General features: G+C 62.3%; 1 protein-coding gene across 1 annotated transcript; it reads left to right on the top strand.

Moving 5' to 3' along the window:
* The first annotated feature begins 4,581 nt into the window (after nt 1-4,581).
* Nucleotides 4,582-13,084, top strand: C1H1orf159 (chromosome 1 C1orf159 homolog). Its single transcript, XM_065890883.1, has 8 exons — nt 4,582-4,653; nt 6,168-6,243; nt 8,826-8,912; nt 9,262-9,327; nt 10,964-11,098; nt 11,691-11,716; nt 11,831-11,861; nt 12,987-13,084. The coding sequence occupies exons 1-8, from the start codon at nt 4,582-4,584 to the stop codon at nt 13,082-13,084; spliced, it is 591 nt and encodes a 196-aa protein (XP_065746955.1).
* Nucleotides 13,085-19,063: the final 5,979 nt, after the last annotated feature.

Genomic DNA, 19,063 nt, shown 5'->3' with positions numbered 1-19,063 from the left:
GTCTGCCAGTATTACTCTGAACTTGACCGTTTTAACCTGAACCGTTCACGTGGGTTTGCAGTTCCCAGTCTGCTTTTCAAACTTTCTGATGTCACGTCACCATGACAGTCAGCATTGGCTCAGGTTACCCTGTGGACATACCTCTGTTAGGACAGTTAGCACATCCGGGGCTGCCCAGCCCGAGAGGTGCAGAGCAGGTGCCCGTCCGGGGCAGAGAAGTAATCCCGACAGAGAAAACGTTAAAGAGCTTGGCCTGCGGTTGACTTAATTACCACTTCAAGCGTGGAGAAGGTCCTTATACAGAAGTCCTGGCCGGTGATAATCTGGCCTCAAGGAAAACAGAGGAGCAGATGGCTTACGTTGCAGACCACTTTGTGGTTAGAACAGGGGGACATTTGATGGCGTGGGTTTTTAGCAAGAGGATGAAGTCCTTTAGTAAAGGGTAGGGTGCGTCAGCCAGGGGCTAGTGAACAAAACGCTGACTCCTGATGGCCATAAACGCTGGCACCTAACGCCTGTGGCCCTGCTCCCCATCTCCAAAGTGGCTTGGTGAGTTTCAGATTTGGCCATTTTTAAGTTTATGGGATAGATTCGGCATGACCCCTCTTGAAAGTTTCCCTGCAAGGTATATGGCAGGATATGTCTTCCCATGTAACAAAATACCATTAAAAGTCGTAACTGCTGCTGTGCAACTTCTGCCTTTTACTAGAAACTTCTGTTCCTCGAACGACGTGTATTGGTGCATCTTTCTTTGCTTTCTTTCTCTTTCAAATAGAATGTTTCATGTTTGACTTGCTTATCCGTATGTCTCCTGGGAATCAGTTTCTGCCCAGTACTTCCTGCTGGTTTATTTCATAGGACACTTTTAAGGAGTGAGGTTGCAGATGGGTTCACAGGTGACTTGACCTTGGAAAACTGTGGAGATTGACAGAGGGAACTCGTCTTTGAGCAGCTGTTCTCAAAGCAACATTCAGATCTGTAGAAACATAGCTAGGCGCATTGGATGAACATTTAGAATCCTGGTAAATTGCTCAGAGAGTCCTAAAGTCCAGTTGAGAGGATCAGACCATGCGACTGTGTTGTTATTATATTAATTTGTGTAGTGTCCAAAGTTACTTTTTAAAAAGATTCATTTGTTTATTTTTGGCTGTGTTGGGTCTTCATTGCCGCGTGCGGGCTTTCTCTAGTTGCGGCGAGAAGGGGCTACTCTTTGTTGTGATGCGTGGGCTTCTCACTGCGGTGGCTTCTCTTGTTGCAGAGCACGGGCTCTAGGCGTGTGGGCTTCAGTAGTTGCAGCATGCGGGCTCAGCAGTTGCGGCTCACGGGCTTAGTTGCTCCGCGGCATGTGGGATCTTCCCAGACCAGGGCTCGAACCTGTGTCTCCTGCATTGGCAGGCAGATTCTTAACTACTGCGCCACCAGGGAAGTCCCCAAAGTTATGTTTTAAAAAGTGTTCGTGCTTTTTGTAAAGTGATTTGTTCTAAGCACATTAAAGGTCATTCAAGTGTTGTTCAAAAAAAAGAAAGAAAAAAGAAATTAGAGAGTTAATTATATTTACAATAATACCCAAAGACAAAATATTTAGTAATATGTTTAACAAAAGATGTGTAAGAGCGCCTCTTCACTGAAAGCCACAGAACATTGCTGAGAGAAATTAAAGACAACTTGAAGGGACTTCCCTGGTGGTCCAGTGGCTAAGACTCTGTGCTCCCAGTGCAGGGGGCCCGGGTTCAATTCCTGGTCAGGGAACTCGTCCCACATGCCGCAACTAAAAAAAGATCCCGCGTGCCACAACTAAGACCCGGCGCAGCCAAATAAATATTTTAAAAAAGAAACAAAGACAACTTGAAGAAATGGAGCGAGAGCATGTTTGTAGATTAGAAGACTCAATACTGTTAAAATGTCAGTTATCCCAGTCAAGATTCCAGAAGGCTTTTTGTAGTAATTGACAAGATGATTCTAAAACATGGAAATGCAGGTGACCTGGAATTGCCAAAGCAATTACACAAAGCAGGGCTTCACTCTGCCTGACTTCAGACTTTCTGTAAAGCTTCAGTAGTTGAGACTGTGTGGTACTGGTGACACACAGATGAGTGGAACAGAATAGGAAGTCCAGAAGTAGACCCACACACAGACAATTGATTTTCAACAAAGATGTCAAGATAATTTAATATGAAAAGGAAAGCCTTTTTAACACATGGTGCTACAACAACTGGATATACATAGGGAAGAAAAATGAACTTGATCTTTACTTCACACCATGGCACAAAAGTAACTCAAAGAAAACACAGGAAATCCTTATGACCCTGAGGTCAAGGCAGAGATTCCTTAGGACGCAAAAAGCAAGAACCATAAAAGAAAAAATGGATGCATTCGATTTTATCAAAATGAAAACATTTGTTCTTCTAAAGATACCCATTAGAAAATGAAAAGACAAGTCACAAAATGGGAGAAAATATTTACAGTACATATATCTGACAAAATACATGAAGAGTTAGCACATAATAATAGACAGATGACCCAGCCAAACAGCGTGGCCCAAAGATGTGAATAGGCACATTATGAGAGATGTAAGATGTGTGAATGGCTGACAGGACAGAGGTGCTGACTGTCGCTAGTTACCAGAGAAACGCAGGAGAAAACAGCAGGAGAACCGCTGCCCGCCCACCGGTGCGAGGCCACTAGCTGGCAGGGCCAGAGCACACGGAGCCACTGCCCGAGAACAGCAGGGCAGCTTCCCAGAGAGTCCCCTTGACCTGGTGCTTCCAAGTATTTACCCAAGAGGAAGGAAAGCAAGCGACTGTGCAGGAACGGGCCCAAGAACGTCCCCAGCAGTGTTAGCCACCAAAATGTGGAAAAAGCCACATGGCCATCAGCAGGCAGCGGGCAAGGGAAGTGTCCTTGCAGTGGATGCCACTCAGCCACGAGAGGGCAAAGTATGGAGGAATCTGAAGATCGCTGTGGCCACGCTGAAGGGCAGGAGCCCGACACAAGGTGCGCGGACAGTGTGGTCCGTTCTCCTGAAATTCCAGAAGACACCGTCCACGTGCAGCGGCAGGGCTTGGCCGGGCAGGCGGGGGCCGTGGAGGGGCCGCACGGTGTGGACACCGTACTCAGTCGTGTCCACTGAGTAGCAGACAGAGGTGTCGACTGAGACCTGATTCCTGAATCAAAGGTGTCAATGCGGCTGTGACACCAATAGTTGCCACCTGAGGGGATTTCAAATTCTAGAAAGGGGATGGTGCCGCAGGAAAGAGCAGGTGTTCTTTTTGTTTTTGTTTTTGTTTTTGTTTTTGCGGTACGCGGGCCTCTCACCGTTGTGGACTCTCCCGTCGCGGAGCACAGGCTCCGGACGCACAGGCTCAGCGGCCATGGCTCACAGGCCCAGCCGCTCCACGGCATGTGGGATCCTCCTGGACTGGGGCACGGACCCGTGTCCCCTGCATCGGCAGGCGGACTCCCAACCACTGCGCCACCAGGGAAGCCCAAGAGCAGGTGTTTTTAATGGGGGGACTTGACGTGGGGGACGGCGTCTGCTCCATCAGCCTGGACTAAAGGCGGCACAGAGCGAATGGCAGGACAGACCCCAGCCCGGGACCCCCAGGCCCTGGGCCAGTGGGCAGAGGGGCTTCTCGCCCCCCAGCCCCAAGCACGCCCTCTGTGGAACCTGAACCAGCCCTCCTCACGCGCAGCTCCACTCTGCAGCTGTTTTTGTTAAGAAAAAAGTGTTTTTAGAGGTGACTTTTATGTGTTTGGGACAGATTATAATTGTAGTTCCCACCTTTCAGAATAAAAACCCGACTCACGATTTACTTCCGGGGTTGTGCAGGCCGGCGTGTTTCCCCGGTTGCGTTAGAAGTGTGGCACCGTGAGCGCTGGATCGCGTGTGCTGTCGCATTTCGTGTGGCTTTAGCGTTAGGAAGTTTACTTGCAGTCTGTCTGCTCTCTGGATCCATCACCCGCCAGAGGCACCTGCACCCAGTACTGCCTGTGTCACGGCTTTTAGTGCCCCAGCTGGGTGTTTTCCACACACCCTCCCGTGATGACAACAGGGCCAACGGCACAAAACTGTTAAGACCGAGGGGTCCTGACCAGCCTGGCCGCCCCAGAGGCACCCTTGCCATTCCGTCTCTGGGTGGAAATACCGGAAATCGAATTCGGGTCTTATGAGGACAGGATGAGATGGCGGGTGGGAGGGCCGTCCGAGCTCTGGGGCGGGACTGGCTCACCCAGACCCTCTCTGCTCAGTCCTTCTTCCTGGAAGCAGCAGCGAATGGTGGGAAACTGGCAGAGGAGGGAGTGAGTCCATCAGATCCTGGTCCGGGTGGGCCGAGCCATGGGGGTTCCTGATGAAAAGTCCAGTTGGACCCCGAGCCCCGGGCGTGGTTTGGCTGCGCTTGACCAGCAGCACGGCCTCACCTATCCACCTCGATTTGCAGGCCCCGGGCCGAGGGTCTGCCGGGCTCCAGGAGGGCCAGGTAAGCATCCTGTGCTCTGGCCCCCGCCCGGTGCCCTGCCCTGCCAGGCGTCGCCTGTGGCCACACGGCACCCCTCTCTCTCGCAGACCCTGAGCTCCGGGACATGGCGCTCCAGCGCGCCGTCCTCCTGGCCAGCCTCCTGGTGGAAGTTGCCAGTAGATCCTCAGGAAGTGCGGTGAGCACCCAGCACGTGGCTCGTGGGCTCTTCACCCAGGGGCTCGCCCTTCCACCTCTAGGTGCCACCCTTGTCCCGGCCCCCGAGACGCTGGCCGTGCCCACTGCCAGGGTCAGAGGGGCCTGTGCCTCTGGGCGGGCAGCAGACGCACAGCCCCGCCCCTGGCACCCGCTCCACTCTGCCTGCTAGAACCTCCTTTCCCTCTGCCCAACTAGACCTCTTTCTGGAGCTGAAATAGGGTCTCCACAGAGCTGCCCCCACTGGCACTGGCCACAGCTAGTGGGGCGGACAGAGACGCCCACTTCAGGCTCAGACTCGGCCAGGTCATGGCTCTCCCAAGCCGGTGACACAGGTGTGCCAGGCTGTGGTTTCTGGAGGTGCCCGGCCATGTGTGCACACACCCAGCTGCTCGTCCTCCAGGATGGTGAGCCTTCCAGCCGCTCTGCCCCTGCCGGGTTGGGTGGGACAGGACGGCCAGGCTTCCCCCTCGGGCTCGGCCTTGGCCCCCTGGAGTCCAGGATGCGCCCACCATTCCTCAGCCGCCCTGAGGTGCCCCTTGCAAATCACAGCGTGCCAGTCCTGGGAAACCAGCTCGGCTGGGCTGAGCGCACAGAGCGGAGCTGCCCGGACGCCCCCCGAGGCCCCTGCCGCCGCCTGGTCTGTGAGTGCAGTGCCCGCAGCGCCCACTCCTGCGCGTGGGCCTGGCCTTTCCTCTGTGGGGGCCGAGCTGGACCCCCGATGGAGGTGCCTGTAGACTTGCAGAAGCATCACAGAAGTGTCCAGGAAGGTGGGCTGTTTGGTTGGGAGCACGGGCAGACGCGCTGTGAGGGCTGCACAGGTCTCTCACTCGGGAGGCCGAGGGGGCCTGGAGTTATCTTCCTGTTTCACCACTGTCCAGAAGCACATGTGCTTCCTTTCTTAGCAGCTTCATCTTTTGATTTTCAAAGCCACCAGCTGCAAGTGGCGACTAATATAAATAACTTCACTGTTGAAATGCCTGCCCTGTGCCCACCTGTGGCCCACAAGGCGAGAGGTGGCGGCTCTTCCCATGACCCAGGAGACCCCCGTGAGAAAAGAAGGGGCTGCAGGGAGGCCCCAAGGGGAGGGTGGGCGGGCAGTGGAGGAGAGGACCACCCCCTGCCCACCAGGCTGCTCCAGCCCACCCCCAACAGGGCCCCGAGGGATTCCCCGAGGGATTCCTGCCTTTGGGAGTCCAGGTGCCACGGAATGTGCCCTGGCAGGTCCCAGCCCAACACTTCGGTTGTTGGTTCAGTCACCAAATGCTCGCCGGACACCAAGTGCTGTCCCAGGGAGCGTCTGTGCGGTGTGGCCGTGCGTCCTCACCTTGCTCTGGGTCAGCGAGGCACAGTCACCGGACGCTGACTACAAGAGGCCAGAGCCCCAGGTGTTGGGGTGAGCTTGCCGGGAGCCCCTCTGCGGATATTGCCCTGGGCCTGGCCCGCACAAGCTGCCCGGCCGCAGGGTCTGGAAACTCACCACTATCTCCCCTCTAGGGCCAGCAGCCCAAGTGTTGTGTGGACGTGGTGGACACCAACGCCACCTGCCCAGGCACTAACCTGTGTGGCCCAGGTGAGCTTTGGCATGAGCCAGCCTAGATGGCCTCGGGAAGGAGGGGCCGGAGGGGTGGGCAGAGGCAGCGAGCGTGATGGGGCCTTGTCCTGGGAGGTGGGGGCAGGACCCCAGGAGGACACGGTGGCTCCAGGCCTGCGGGGTGGGGGCAGGTAAGACTGCCTCTTCCCTCGCAGGGAGTTTCAGCTGCCCTGAGATAAGCTGACATAAGACAGGAGCAGCAAAGTACAGAGACGTGTACAGGTTTTACAGGACATGGGAGGAAGTGGAGTCCCAAGTAAGTGGCAGAATCAGCGCTTACACATCAGGTTGAACAAGGAGGCGATTGTGGGCAAGTGGCTGAAACACTGGGGCAGCCGAAGGGAGACGGGGATGATTGTAACATGGTCGCCCGACTCCCGTCTTCTCCTGGTTGGGGGGCAGGGGGCAGCTCCCATATGGGGTTTGTCTCCTCCCCACTTGAGACTTTACCTTCAGAAAGTTTCACATATTAAAAGCCAAGTTGGTAGCTGTGGAGAGATTTGGGTTAGAAGTTGTGGGATAGGAGGTCGGCAAAGGGGAGGGGACACAGATGGAACGAGCAGAAAGGAACCAGATAAGCACCAGCTCCCGTGTCTCGCTGACCCTCAGTCCTGGGACAGCCCGTCCCATCAGACTCAGCGCAGAAGGAGGACTGTGGGTGGGCTCCCACCAGTGAAACCTCTGTGTGTGGGCAGCAGGTGGGGCGGGGACAGCGTGGAGACCCTCGACGCAGCCCTAGTCTCTCAGGAACTTTCCCAGTGGCCCGCCGTTGCCGCAACCTGTCGAGGTGACTGCCTGAAGTTCACATCGGTTTGCAGGGCTTCGGGAAACGGCAGTTCTGGTCCTTGTGATACCAGGTCAGAAGGGTGGGAGAGAAGCGGAAACGTTAGTATGGAGAGTCAGAGCCAGACAGTGGGGGAGACTGGGGGTTTCAGCACCCGGTCCAGTTTACAGGCGGCCGGGCCTCGAGGCCCAGGTCAGGACTGGAATCTTCTCCACCAGGCAGATCACAGTGTCCTACTGAAAGGTCACTTCTCTCCGCAGCCAGCCCGCTTTCTACCAGAGAGAGCCACAGTGACACTAATTGTCTTACAAAGAAGGCTAGCCTCACTAAGCTTGGCCTGATTGTTGAAGGAAATTCAGCCACAACAGCGACTGACCACACAGGCTCTTTTTAAGTCTGCTTTGCTGGCCTTTGCCCAGGGCCTCTTGAGTCCAGGAAGCCAAGCCAAGGACTCAGCACCAGACTTTGCCTGCAGTACCTCTAGGTTTGGGTGAATTCCTCTCTTCCTGAGGTCCCTGGCCCTGCCGGGCGGTGACCTTCCTTACTCACTGGGCAAGGCAGGGAACCCAGTGAGCCAGGCCCTGCGCTGCTTTTCAAGGGGCTTTAAGGCTCAGCAAAGTCAACCTTCGCTCCTTAGATCTGGTTACTGGGCCTGGCCCCCAGCTGTGCTTTGTTCCCGCACACACAGCGCAGGGCCTCCTTGTGGCCAGCAGCCCTGGCGGCTTCACCAAGGAGCCCAGGTACCTTGGGGCTGGCGGAGGGAGCTCTCGGGAGAATCGTTGCCTTGGCGACAGGTCTGTACCCAGGACCCCACGTTCCTAGGCCTCCTCGATCAGCCCCCCCAGAGGTCAGCCCCTCCCAAGAAATGCCGAGTGAAGGGAAAGAGCCCAACTACTTCAGAAGAGAAGCCCTGGTCTTACGAGAAACGAAGGCCTGTTCCTGATACTTGTATGATTCCACGTTGGGTCTGACGTGGCCTCCTGGCACGGCGCTCAGCCCGTGCGCCCCCGTCACTCTTCAGACCCTGCCATCTGCTTGGCGTCACAGCAGGAAGGCCTTCCTCTGAGGGGACCCGTTTGTGTGCAGACTGCGTGCTGGTCAAGTCTGTGCCGGCCTCCAGCACCTGCAACCAGAATTTCTCCAGTACATTCTCTCAGCCCGTGCTACGTGCCGGGGTGTTGAGAAGAAATAAAGGTGTAAGACGCAATCTCTGCCCTTAAAGGGCGCAGTGGGCCAGGTGGACTGCCTGCAGACCGCCGGCTGGCAAGCGCTGGACCGCTCCCAGCCCCAGGGCGGGCCGCAGGCTGTGGGGAGGCCGCTGGCCGCGGCGTTGGGCAGGGCAGGAACGCGGGTCGAGGGTGCTTGGGCCGCCCGGGGGCGGGGGCGGCCGGCAGCACACCGGCGCAGACGGCCCTTGTCCCTCGTGGCGGCCGAGTGGGAGTGCGCTGCAGCCCCTGGCGGATGTGGGAGGTGGGGCTCGTCTCTCGTCCCCTCCAGCGTGTATACTCGGCACCTGTCAGTTTCAGGTCCCCATCCGGGCCTCTGCAACCCTTTCCGAGGCATCTGGCAAGGGGCCGGTGGGAATGCCTGTGCGAGAGAGGGCTGGCTGCAGTTCCCGCGGGGGCGGTTCTTGTTCTGAAGTCCATCCAAGCTTCCAGAGTGGGTGAACTAGCGTCCTGGAATAAATGTGGTTTTACAGACTCAGAGCGTAGCACTCCCTTAGGGCAGCCGGCTGGCGTGGCCTTGCTTTGAGCCGAGCTCCTGTCTCCCGGCACAGGCTGCTACGGGCACCGGGCCGAGGACGGGACCGTCAGCTGCATCCGCTGCGGGAACGGGACTCACAACAGCTCCGAGTGCAGAGGCTGTATGTCCCCCCGCCCCTCCCCCTGCCCGCTGCCCACCAAGGGTCCACACCTCCACATTCTGGGGGAAAGGGTGGGAGTCCTCGCTGTTGTCCCCACACCTGGGCCACTGTCCCTCGGTGGACACCTCCCAGGAGCCCTCTCCCCGAGTCCTCTTGCCCCCCAGGACAGCTGTGGGGTGGGGGCTGCTCTGTCCCCATGGCCACCTCCCTGTCTCATTTCCGGCCCATTTGGGCTGCATCTCTGGCTCCCCAGGGGTCCTCTGCGGGGCCCCCGTGCCTGGTCCAGGACCTCACGTGGGTCTGGGCGGCCTATGGAGCCAGCCGCACTGACTGCTCTGTTCCCCCGCAGTCGCTGCCCGGGGCGCGCACTTCCCCATGAACAGGAGCACGGGGATGCCTGGGCGGCCGAGTTTTGGTAAGTCTCTCGGCTCACCGGACCAGTCCTGGGGGGACACAAGGGCACCATCAGAGCCATTCCCAGCGCAGACCCAATCACCGATGCTGGCCACGGAAGGGCCATGTCCACAGTCAAGGGCAGGCTCCACCCCAGCCAAGAGCTCTGTACCGGGACCCAGCCCTGGTCACGGACCAGGACCCCGGACGGTATGGAAGCTCGGTCGGCTTTGAAGTCAGGGTCTGGGGTTGATTTAAAAGGGTGGGTGCTGGGCTTCCCTGGTGGCACAGTGGTTGAGAGTCTGCCTGCCGATGCAGGGAACACGGGTTCGTGCCCCGGTCCGGGAAGATCCCACATGCAGTGGAGTGGCTGGGCCCGTGAGCCATGGCCGCTGAGCCTGGGCGTTTGGAGCCTGTGCTCCGCAACGGGAGAGGCCGCAACAGTGAGAGGCCCGCGTACCGCAAAAGATAAATAAATAAATAAAAGGGTGGGTGCGGCTGGGGTCGCTTGGCGTGGACCCCCACGTGCCTCTGGATGGGCTGCATGTCCTAACCCTTTGCCTGGCTTAGAGGCACCCCGGCCCCTTGGTCCCTGGGAGCTCAGGATGTGCAGTTCTCCAAGGTGGGAGGGCATCTGAAGTCCCCTTGCACCGTCCCCGGTGGCTCTTCTAGGACATAGGTCTTGGAGGGGACTGAGACGCTGCAGGCAGGCAGACATGCCCTCCATACCACCTGGTCCTCAGGTGCAGACACGGGAGACGCCCTGGTACCCCGCCTGTTCCTGCTGCGAGGCGTCCTGTCGTACCTGAGACGCTGGCCGAGCCACAGGGAGTGGCCAGGCTGCGGGGGTGTGGTGCCCAGGCCACCAATGACCACTGCAGTCACGGCACGGGACCTGCCCCAGGGTGTAGCCACCTCTTCTGAGGTGACTGGGTTGTGATGGGGGTCATGACCCCCCCAGATCCTGGTCCTTCAGCAGAGGACACGTTGACCTAGACCAACGGCTTAGGCCTTCCCTGCGAGTCTCAGGACCGGAAGCAAGTGGCCTTGTGCTGGCGTGGGCCGACCAGCAGTGTTTGGGGCAGGGTGGGCCCAGACAGTCCCAGCTTCTTACGATGTGGGCCTGGGCCTTGCACCAGAGGGTGGCAGATGAGGCCCCTGCAGTCCAGCGTTGAGCCCGCTTCCAGCTGGCAGGTTTGGGGTGGCGTAGCTGGAACCCGTCCCTCCTGAGGCTCTAGCGTGGCCGGCCTTGTGCCTGTGTGTCAGGGTCAGGAAGGCGCTTCCCACGGGCACCTAAATGCAGAGCCTCCAGCTTGGCATCCGCCCGCCGGCCTGCCTGAACCTGTGGAGGTGAAGACAGCAGGCATCTTGGTGCTGGGAGGGCCACCCCGGGTGACAGCTGACCAGCTCCAGAGAGGCAAGGTGGGGTGTGTCCGCACGCCAGGGCCACGGGGGCCCCAGAGTCCGCACTGAGTGTCAAGGGAGGAGATGCGGGGCTCGGGGGCCAGGATCACTGAACGTCTTGACAGCCCATGCCCCGGAGAACCTGAGGCCTGGGCAGTTTGAGTGCAGGGGGGACCCACACCCCTGTGTGTGAACCCCTTGGCCCCTGTGGGAGCCCAGGTGTGCACCCCTGGCAGCCCTCACCTCGCTTGCAGGGGGCCCCCAGGTGGCAGCCTCCCTCTTCCTGGGGACGTTTCTCATCAGCTCGGGCCTCATCCTCTCCGTGGCTGCATTCTTCTACCTCAAGCGTGCCAGTAAGCTGCCTGACGTCTTCTATGGAAGAAACAAAGGTACCCCTCCTGCCGGGGTGTGCCCGGGGGCACGGAGCGGGGCTGGGGCCGAGATGCAGGTGCCCGGTGCGAGGCCGCATCTGTGGCACCCTGGAGGGGACTGGGTTGTCACGTGGCTCTCGGGCCTGAGGATAAGAGGGGCGGTCACGTCCTGGGAGTGCTCTGGGTGGATGTCGTGGGGTCTCAGTGTGGAGGGTGACGGGGGCAGACACTCTGCAGGCCGGCTTATCTGCTCTGGTGGGAAGCTGGGGGTGGGGCGGCTGGCCCCAGAGCGCTGGCGGGACACCACCGGAGTGTGGTGGGAGATGGGGCCGGGCAGGCTGAGGGCACCGCTGGGCACAGGAGTGAGGGACTGGAGTGAGCCTGGAGCCGGGGACCCTCTGCAGGCTTGTGGAACCCTCAGGCTGATGGACCCCCACCTCAGGCCTGTAGACCCCTGCCCAAGCTGAGGGCCCAGCAGCAGAGGCTGAGGGTCCCTCCCAGACTGAGAGACCCCTGTCCCGAGGCTGAGGGACCCCTGCCCAGGCTGAGGGCCCCCCCAGGCTGAGGCAGCTGTGTGGCCTCCAGGTGACACCTGTGCTCTCCCCTACAGCCCCCAGCCTGCAGCCTGGCGAAGCTGTAAGTACCTGATAGGCGGGCTGAGGCCCCGTGTGTGTGCGTCTGGGTGTCTGTGTGTCTGGGCTGGGGGCCATCCCATCTCCGGTTCTCACTGTGCCTTTTCCCCTTTTCAAGGCCGCGATGATTCCCCCACCTCCGTCCTCAGGTGCGTCAGTGCTTTCCTGTCCCTCGCCCTGTCGGGATGCCTCATCTCTGGTGGGAATTTCAAAACGCCAGGCCCATGGCCGCTGCAGGGGTGCCGGCCAAGCCCCTCTTCATCATCCACAGCTTTCGTGCCTTTTCCCTTTTATTCCTGAGATGCTGTGTCTCTCGAGGGGGGCAGGGTGTTCCCAACACGGGCCAGGGGTCAGCCCTGCCGCCCTCAGCCCTCCACCAGGTCCCAGCTCTGCCTGAGCAGGGAGCCAGTGGCCGGCACGGGGCCCTCCCGTGGTCCCTCCTGAGCAGTAGCTGTGTCACAGTTGACCCTATGAGCACAGAGGTCACATCACACAGGCCACCTGCCTCTTCCCCAGACCGTGTTCCTGCCACCGTGTGGAGGTCTGGAGTGGGGACAGGTGAGGACATCCTCCTCCTTGGGGACAGAGAAGTCCCTCGGTCAAGGCGAGATCTGCCCTGTCCAGTGAGACACTTGTCTGATCTCTCCAAAGCAGCACCGTGTCCAAGCACAAGGTGCCTGCGTCAGTCTCCTGGGGCGGCCGTAACAAAGTGTCCCGGGGGCTCGGGAGAACGGAAGTGTCTTCTCTTCACGGTTCTGGAAGCCACCTGCTCCCTCCGGAGGCTCTGGGGCGGGTCCTTCCCGCCTCTCCCAGCCTCTGGGGCTCCAGGTGTCCCTGGGCTTTTGGGGCCGCGTCCCTCCAGCCGCTGCTGCGTCTTCCGCTGGCTTCTCCCCTCTGTATCTCCCTCCCTCTCCCGAGGCCACTGGTCGCTGGATTTAGGGCCCATCAGATAATCACATCTGCAGAGACCATTTTTCCAAGTAAGGTTGCACCCACAGGTTCTGGGCCTTAGGGCGTGGACACGCGTTTGTAGTTGGGGGGATACCATCCACCCTGCAGTGCATCACATGACCTGTACCTTTGTGTTTCGGGAGAGCCGGGCCCTCTCCCGGGCCAAGGGGCACCAGGTGTCTGGGAGCTGGAGCCCGGTGGGCTTCCTCCCTGGTGGCTGCTCCAGCCCCACTCCCGTGAGCCCCAGGGAGGCCCGCGACCCCAGGCCCTCCCTGCCGCCCCAGGCCCCACTCTGATCCCGCCTGTCTCTGACCCTGTTTCAGTGCGGAAGCCGCGCTACGTCCGGCGCGAGCGGCCCTCGGACAGGGACGTGGGCCCCACTGCCGTCTCCTCCATGGAGGCCCGGGTGAGCAACGTCTGATCCCGCGGCCCATCCACAGCCCCGCGTGCTGCTGAGGGGGGGCCCACACGAAGGCTGGGCGCTGCCCAGCGAGGCCTCAGGACAGGCCTGCACACGGCCCTGGCTCGTCCCTCTCTAGCCACAGATGTGGAGTGAGAGCCGCCTGCCCGCAGGCCTTCCTCAGCGCACACAGCCGCTCAGCGTGACTGACCCGGGGCAGCACTCCAGCCTCTGGCCCTGAGCCGGGCCAGGGAACCAGGCCGCATGGGGTCCAGGCTCCTCGGGAGAGACGACCTGCAGGACCCGGGTGCCCCTCCGCCTTGGAGCCCATGGTGGGCAGACCCCCCCACACCCCCTCTGAGAGCAGTGAGGCCGAGGCCTTTGGGGGGTCCGGCCGCATCCACACACAGGCAGTTTGGGGCCTGCAAACCGGCCCCCGGGCTCAGGCGCCCGCAGGGCTGTCCTGCGCGGCCACAGCTGCCCACTTCCAGGCGCCGCGGGAGTGAGTCGCCTGGCCTCCTGCTGACTCTTACCTATGCTTAAGCAGAAAGCACTTTGCACAGAAGTCCAAGCGGCACGCTGCCCTTGTCTGCACCCCGCCTGCGCCCCAGGCGCTGGAGGTCCTCATCCACCTTGGGATGGACACTGGCCCGAAGCTGCTGGAGGTCGAGACCCCCCCGGGGACGTGTCAACCCGGGGCCACATTTACCTGTGACTGCCGCCTGGACTGGCTGTCTCGCTGGACCTGCCGAGGGCCGCCCTGGCCAGCAGTCCCGTCCCGCTGCCCCCGCCCCGAGGCAGCAGCCCGTGTTCCCTGCCTCGGCCGGTTGCGGAGGGACGGCTCTGGGTTCCTGTGGAAATGGGGGAGCGTCGGGGTGCCCACTGAGCACGGGCAGGGTGCTGCCTGGCCTCCCCAGAGCCTCCACGGGGACTGACGTTTTCTCCTCCGGTGTCTGGTCCACGTCCGCGGGGCCCACGGCAGGGCCTGTGTGGCCAGCCTCCTGCTTTCTGCACTGGGATTCCCACTGGGGTGTTTGTGGTTTATGGACACAAGCTCGGTCGCCAGGACATGAACGATGACTGACCGGCAGCTGAGAGGGGCGGCCACCTGAAATCAGCGTCAATAAACCACTCAGGCCCTTCTCGCCGGCCTAAGGTTCACCGGCTCCTCAGCAGGGGTGGAGCCTTGCTGCCGAGCCCGGCCTCGCGCTGGGGAGGGCGGGGAGCTCTCAGGATCTTAGCCTCGGGAGAAGGGGGCTTGTCCCAAGCTGCCTCAGAGAGCAGGAGTCCCTGGTGGCCCCCAGCCGTCAGGACTGAGATGGGAAAGAGTGTGGGTGCCCCCAGGGGGCTTTTCTGTAAAGTGACCGGGCCCATGGGGGACATGCAGTCACGGGTGACTGCAGGCCCCCGTGCGGCCAGGGCACCCATGGGGCCTCTCGGGGAGGTCACCGTGGTGCCCGGCTCACAGCCCCCAGGAGGAAGCTACACGTGGGTACAGAGTGCAGGCTGGCGGCACCTTGGGGAGGTGGGGTCCCGTGGGTGGGTGGCCCTCGGAGGGACCTTTGCCGACTGGCAGCGGGCTTCATCCCGGGCGTCCCAGCCAGAGCCGCCAGGACACAGCTGGGGCAGGGCAGAGAGCCTGGCCCACCCCGTCAGGCTTGCAGCCATCGGGGCACCCGGGGGGCGTCTGCTTGGCCCTGGGTGCTGCGTCAGCACAGCCCGGGCTGCGGGGAGGCTCCGCCCTCTGTTCTGGGGGGCGGCTGCCCGGGAACCTCCTGCCTCCAGGCTGACAGCCTTAAGGGGCTGTGGGTCACCCATGGGATTCCTGTGGGCGCAAGATGACCCTCGGCTTCCCCGGGGCCCCCCAGAGCCCCTCTTCTCTAATGTCCTGTCCCCTGCCTTGCCTGCAGCCCCCAGCCTCAGCCCTGCCCCATCCCCGGCAGCAAAACTCAACTCTGCGTTTCAGCCTGCAGCCCTCTGGTCCCCACACGTGAGATGCTTCCCCTGACTTCCCAGGCCTATGTGGCCTGGCCCCTTGGGCTCTCAGCCGCCGGAGGCCCCTGGGCCTGGGTGCGACTGTCTCAGGCCCCCAAATAGTTGGGGGGGCATCACTGGACTCGTGAGCCCGTGACCCTGATGGGCATCCTGGCCAGAAAGCGGTGGGCAGGGTTGGGGGGCACCCGAGATAGGGGTGGGGCAGCTGGCAGGCGCAGGGCATCTGGGCCGGGCACCACGCACAGCCGCCTCCCCAGTTTCTCTCCGTCACCCATTCCTCACCCGGACTCCAGGCCCTCACGTAAGAAGCCAAGATAAGGCCGATTTGTGGGCTTATCAGTTGGGGCCAAAGCAGGCAGGTGGGGCGCCCGTCGTCCCCCCAGCCCCACTGTGTCAACCGCCACGGGGACCCCTGCCCCGGGAGGTGAGCCCGGCCCGGGGGCCACGCTGCAGCTCGCTCGTCCACTCGTCCGCTCACAGCGCCGCAGGAGCACCCAGAGCTGTCAGAAGTCAGAGGTCAGCAAGAGGCCGCACCCACTGCAGAGGTGGGAGGTGGCAGCACAGGGCAGGGCGAGCGGGGCCTGAGGGGGTGACCTGAGGGCAGAGGGCCTGGCAGGGGCCTGGGCGCCGGGCCCCAGTAGGAGCCGGCTTCCAAGGCCAGGCCGACTTTGGGGACCAAGCTCACTGCTGGGTGCTGGAGAGACAGGACCGGAGGAGTCCCCCTCATGGCCAGAGGGCCTCACCAAGCCTGTTGGGAGCCCAGAGTGTGGGCGGGGGCGGGGGGGGAGGCCGGGCGCAAGTGCGCCCCCCGAGCCCCGGCTTCAGCCCAGCCTCTGGCCTGTGGGGGACACCAGAATCTACACCTGTGTGGGGACCTCTCCCCACACTGGCCATTTCGTGTGCCCCCGGCAGCCCTCAGGGATCTGAAGCCGGTCCTCACCCCACCCCTTGGGGGGCAGGCCTCTCTCCTGCTCCTCTGGCCAAGGACAGCTTCTGTGTCCAGCCCAGGACTCCCAGGTGTCCTGAGGGCTCCGGGACCCCACATCTGAGAGCCGCAACTGGACAGGGGCGGTCGCCGTGGGCCTCGTTCTCTGCCCGGTCCAGCAAGTGAGTCCCAGCCCCAGGGTCACGTGCCGGCCGCCGTGCTCCCCTCACGCGTGCACACACCTGCACACGTGCGCTCGCACACCCAGCCGGGTTGGGTTGGTGAACAGCTCACCCACTCAGGCGAAGCCCACGCTCACACCTGGAGCAGCTGCTCTTCCCTCGTGAAGGTGGAGTGCAAGCAGGTGTGTGGGGACCAGGTGGGCCCCAAATGTGCTGAGATCCCGTGCGGTGAGCCCTGGCCACTACCGCAGACGGCACATCCCTCAGGTGTTCCTGTCCCCTTGTCTCTGGGCACTGACTGTCCACTGAGGAGCCCGGAGGTTCCCAGGAGCCCTTGGGAAGGTGTTCTCAGAGGACCGAGGATGCCTCCTGGAGGCAGCATGTGACCGACCCCGAGTCCCATCTCGCACGGACTGGCCCGCCCCTCACAGAGACTCCTCACCCCCTCGTCAAGCCCCTGGCTGAGGCTCCTCCCCCTTCCTGGAGCACACGGGAGCCCCAGCCCCTTCCTAAGCCCAGGTCCCCTCCGCCCCTGCAGCCACCCCACAGCTCAGCCTCCTTGTGGCTGCAGGCCTGGCTGCCCCCCCAGCCCGCTGTGGCTCCTCTTGGGGTCTGGCCCAGGCAGCCTGCTCTGGGCACCCACCTCCTAACGCTGAGGGAGGGTCTTCCTCTTGCTGACCTCTGACTTCTGTTGGCTGTCAGTGCCTCTCCTAGTGCTACTGGGGCTGGGCAGCCTCCGGGGGTCCTGGACTACCCGCTGAGGAGTCAGGGGGCCCCTGCCCGGTGGGTGGGGATGAGGTGGGCCGTCCCCCACCAGGGTGGACCGCTGCTCCCAGCCTCGCCAAGCCCAGCATCCCCTCCCCACAGGCTCGTGACTGGGGTCCCATCTCAGGAGGGCTGGGCCCCAAGTCTAGATCAGGTGCACACTGAGGTGTGCTGCGTGCGGCTGGGGGGTGGGGGCAGGGAAGCCACGGGGTGTGGGGGAGAGCCTGCTGTGACCCTGGGGCCAGGATCAGGTGTCAGATGGGGGAGCCCCTGGCTAGGACCTGGGCCCCTCCAGCCCAGCCCTCACCCCCTGCATCCTGCCCTCCAGCCAGGCCTCTGCACAGGCTGGCCCTGTGGTCTGCTGGGACCCCGTACCTACTGGCTGAAACCGCTCCCCGTCCCCCGGGAGACTTCCGGCTCCCCTGGCTGGGTGGGCGCTGCCTTGGAGTCCCTGCCCTACATGTGTAACTGAGGTGCCCCAGCAGACGCTCCCCTGAAAGTTCGTGTGGCCAGCCTGGCGCCTGGCCCGCCCTCACCACTGGCTCAGCCCTTGGGTGCTCCCAGCCCTGACTCCTCACCCCACTCTCTGGACCCAGAGCAGGGAGCTCCCTCCCGGCCCCCAAAGGCTGTAGGTGGGGAGGGATGGGCGGGGGCAGCAGAAGCCCAAGTTTGGGGTGGGCAGCCACACGGATGAGGCAGGTGTTGGGGCGAGGGGCAGGGGCTGCTCAGGGAGCATGTCAGTGAGCTGATCGTGAGTGGGGGGCTCCTGGCAGGGACCCTCCGGGGGGCCCACCCAGGAGCTCAGGTGCCGCCACCTGGAACAGGGTTGGTGAGCAGATCTGTTTCCGGAGGGGCTGCTCCGGCATCTCAGGGGCCACAGGGGTAGGGGAGAGGTTTCACCCAGGCATCCAGCCACCCCCCCAGACCTGCCCAGACTATAGAGCCCTACCGACCCCTAGCCTCACCCCAGGCTCCACCCCAGACCTCTCACTTCTGACTCCCCGCCCTCGGCTGGCTGCCCAGCCTGCCAGGGACAGGACAGAAGGCCAGCCAATCCCGGAAGCGGGCCGCGCCCCCGGCCAGCATGATCCCAGCAAGTGTATAAATACACCTGCCGGGAGCCCACGCCCAGAGAACTCACACCCGCCTCAGACAGCACTCCACACCTGGAGGAGTGCACACACCCGCCCCCCGGCCCCCCGCCCCCCCGGCGGCCCTGGAGAGGAACAGCAGCCAGGCCCGGAGGGGAAGGACCCAGCGCTGCCAGGACGAGTGAGCTCGCGGCCGCAGCCTGGCCGTGCCAGCCAAGAGGGTCGTGCCTGGGCCCCGCTGACCCCGGCTACCAGGTAAGGCTGGCTCAACTGGCACTCACCTCTCACCTGTACGGGCTCAGGGTGGGGCACCTCCTCAGAGGGGTGGGGCCTCCGTGCCAAGGAACCGGTTATGTGGGGTGAACTGGCTGGGGGAGGACAGCCTGCAGTACCCCCAGACCCTGCTGAGGCTGCCGCCTGGCCTGTGGCAGCTGCTGTCACCAAATGTAATGACGCTTCCTGCTGCGATGCCGGGGCACTGGTGATGTCACAGTGACGTCACCGTGACTCACGGCGGTCACCGAGCCTTCGTGACACGTCACTGCGAAGTCATCCCACCATCCCTCCTGGACTGACCAGCAAGTCAGGGTCAGGTCACCCCTGGGGGGCCTTCCTGGGCTCCATGGGGTCACGTGGCCAGCGTCTTCCCAAGGCCCCGGCCTCCTGCGTCCGTCGTGAAGGTGAAGGGCGAGTCAGCCCCTTACCCACCCTCCTCCAAGCAGGAGCCACGTGGCTGCCTGGGAAGGAGAAGTGGACCCCGTGAAGGGGCAGCAGGCAAGGGGGAGAACGTCCCACTGCCTCCTGATGGCAGCTGTGGCTGGGGTGACGCTCCCAGGTGGCGGGCCGGCCTAGGGAGGATGGCTGGGGCTCATCCAGCACCCCGCCCCCCGCTCCCCTGGCCACAGGCTGAGGATCACTTCCAGGCCCTGAGGGCCAGCACCAGGCAGCCCTGCAGGTTCAGGCCGTGGCTGGGGGACAAACCTCCTCCTTGGGCCACGGCCACCACCCTTGCTCGGGCCCTCCAGTCTCCCGCAGCGCATCC

This window comes from Phocoena phocoena, chromosome 1, assembly GCF_963924675.1.
Source record: "Phocoena phocoena chromosome 1, mPhoPho1.1, whole genome shotgun sequence".
In the NCBI taxonomy this organism is placed as follows: domain Eukaryota; kingdom Metazoa; phylum Chordata; class Mammalia; order Artiodactyla; family Phocoenidae; genus Phocoena; species Phocoena phocoena.
The sequence above is the reverse complement of the archived record's forward strand: the minus strand, read 5'-3'. Positions and strand labels throughout refer to the sequence as shown.

Bases quoted from the DNA above. Each gene is read 5' to 3' on its own strand.
- C1H1orf159 (XM_065890883.1), top strand. From the start codon at position 4,582: ATGGCGCTCCAGCGCGCCGTCCTCCTGGCCAGCCTCCTGGTGGAAGTT. The intron at 9,328-10,963 runs GTAAGTCTCTCG...CCTCGCTTGCAG, and splicing joins GCCTGGGCGGCCGAGTTTTG to GGGGCCCCCAGGTGGCAGCC. The intron at 11,099-11,690 runs GTACCCCTCCTG...TCTCCCCTACAG, and splicing joins CTTCTATGGAAGAAACAAAG to CCCCCAGCCTGCAGCCTGGC.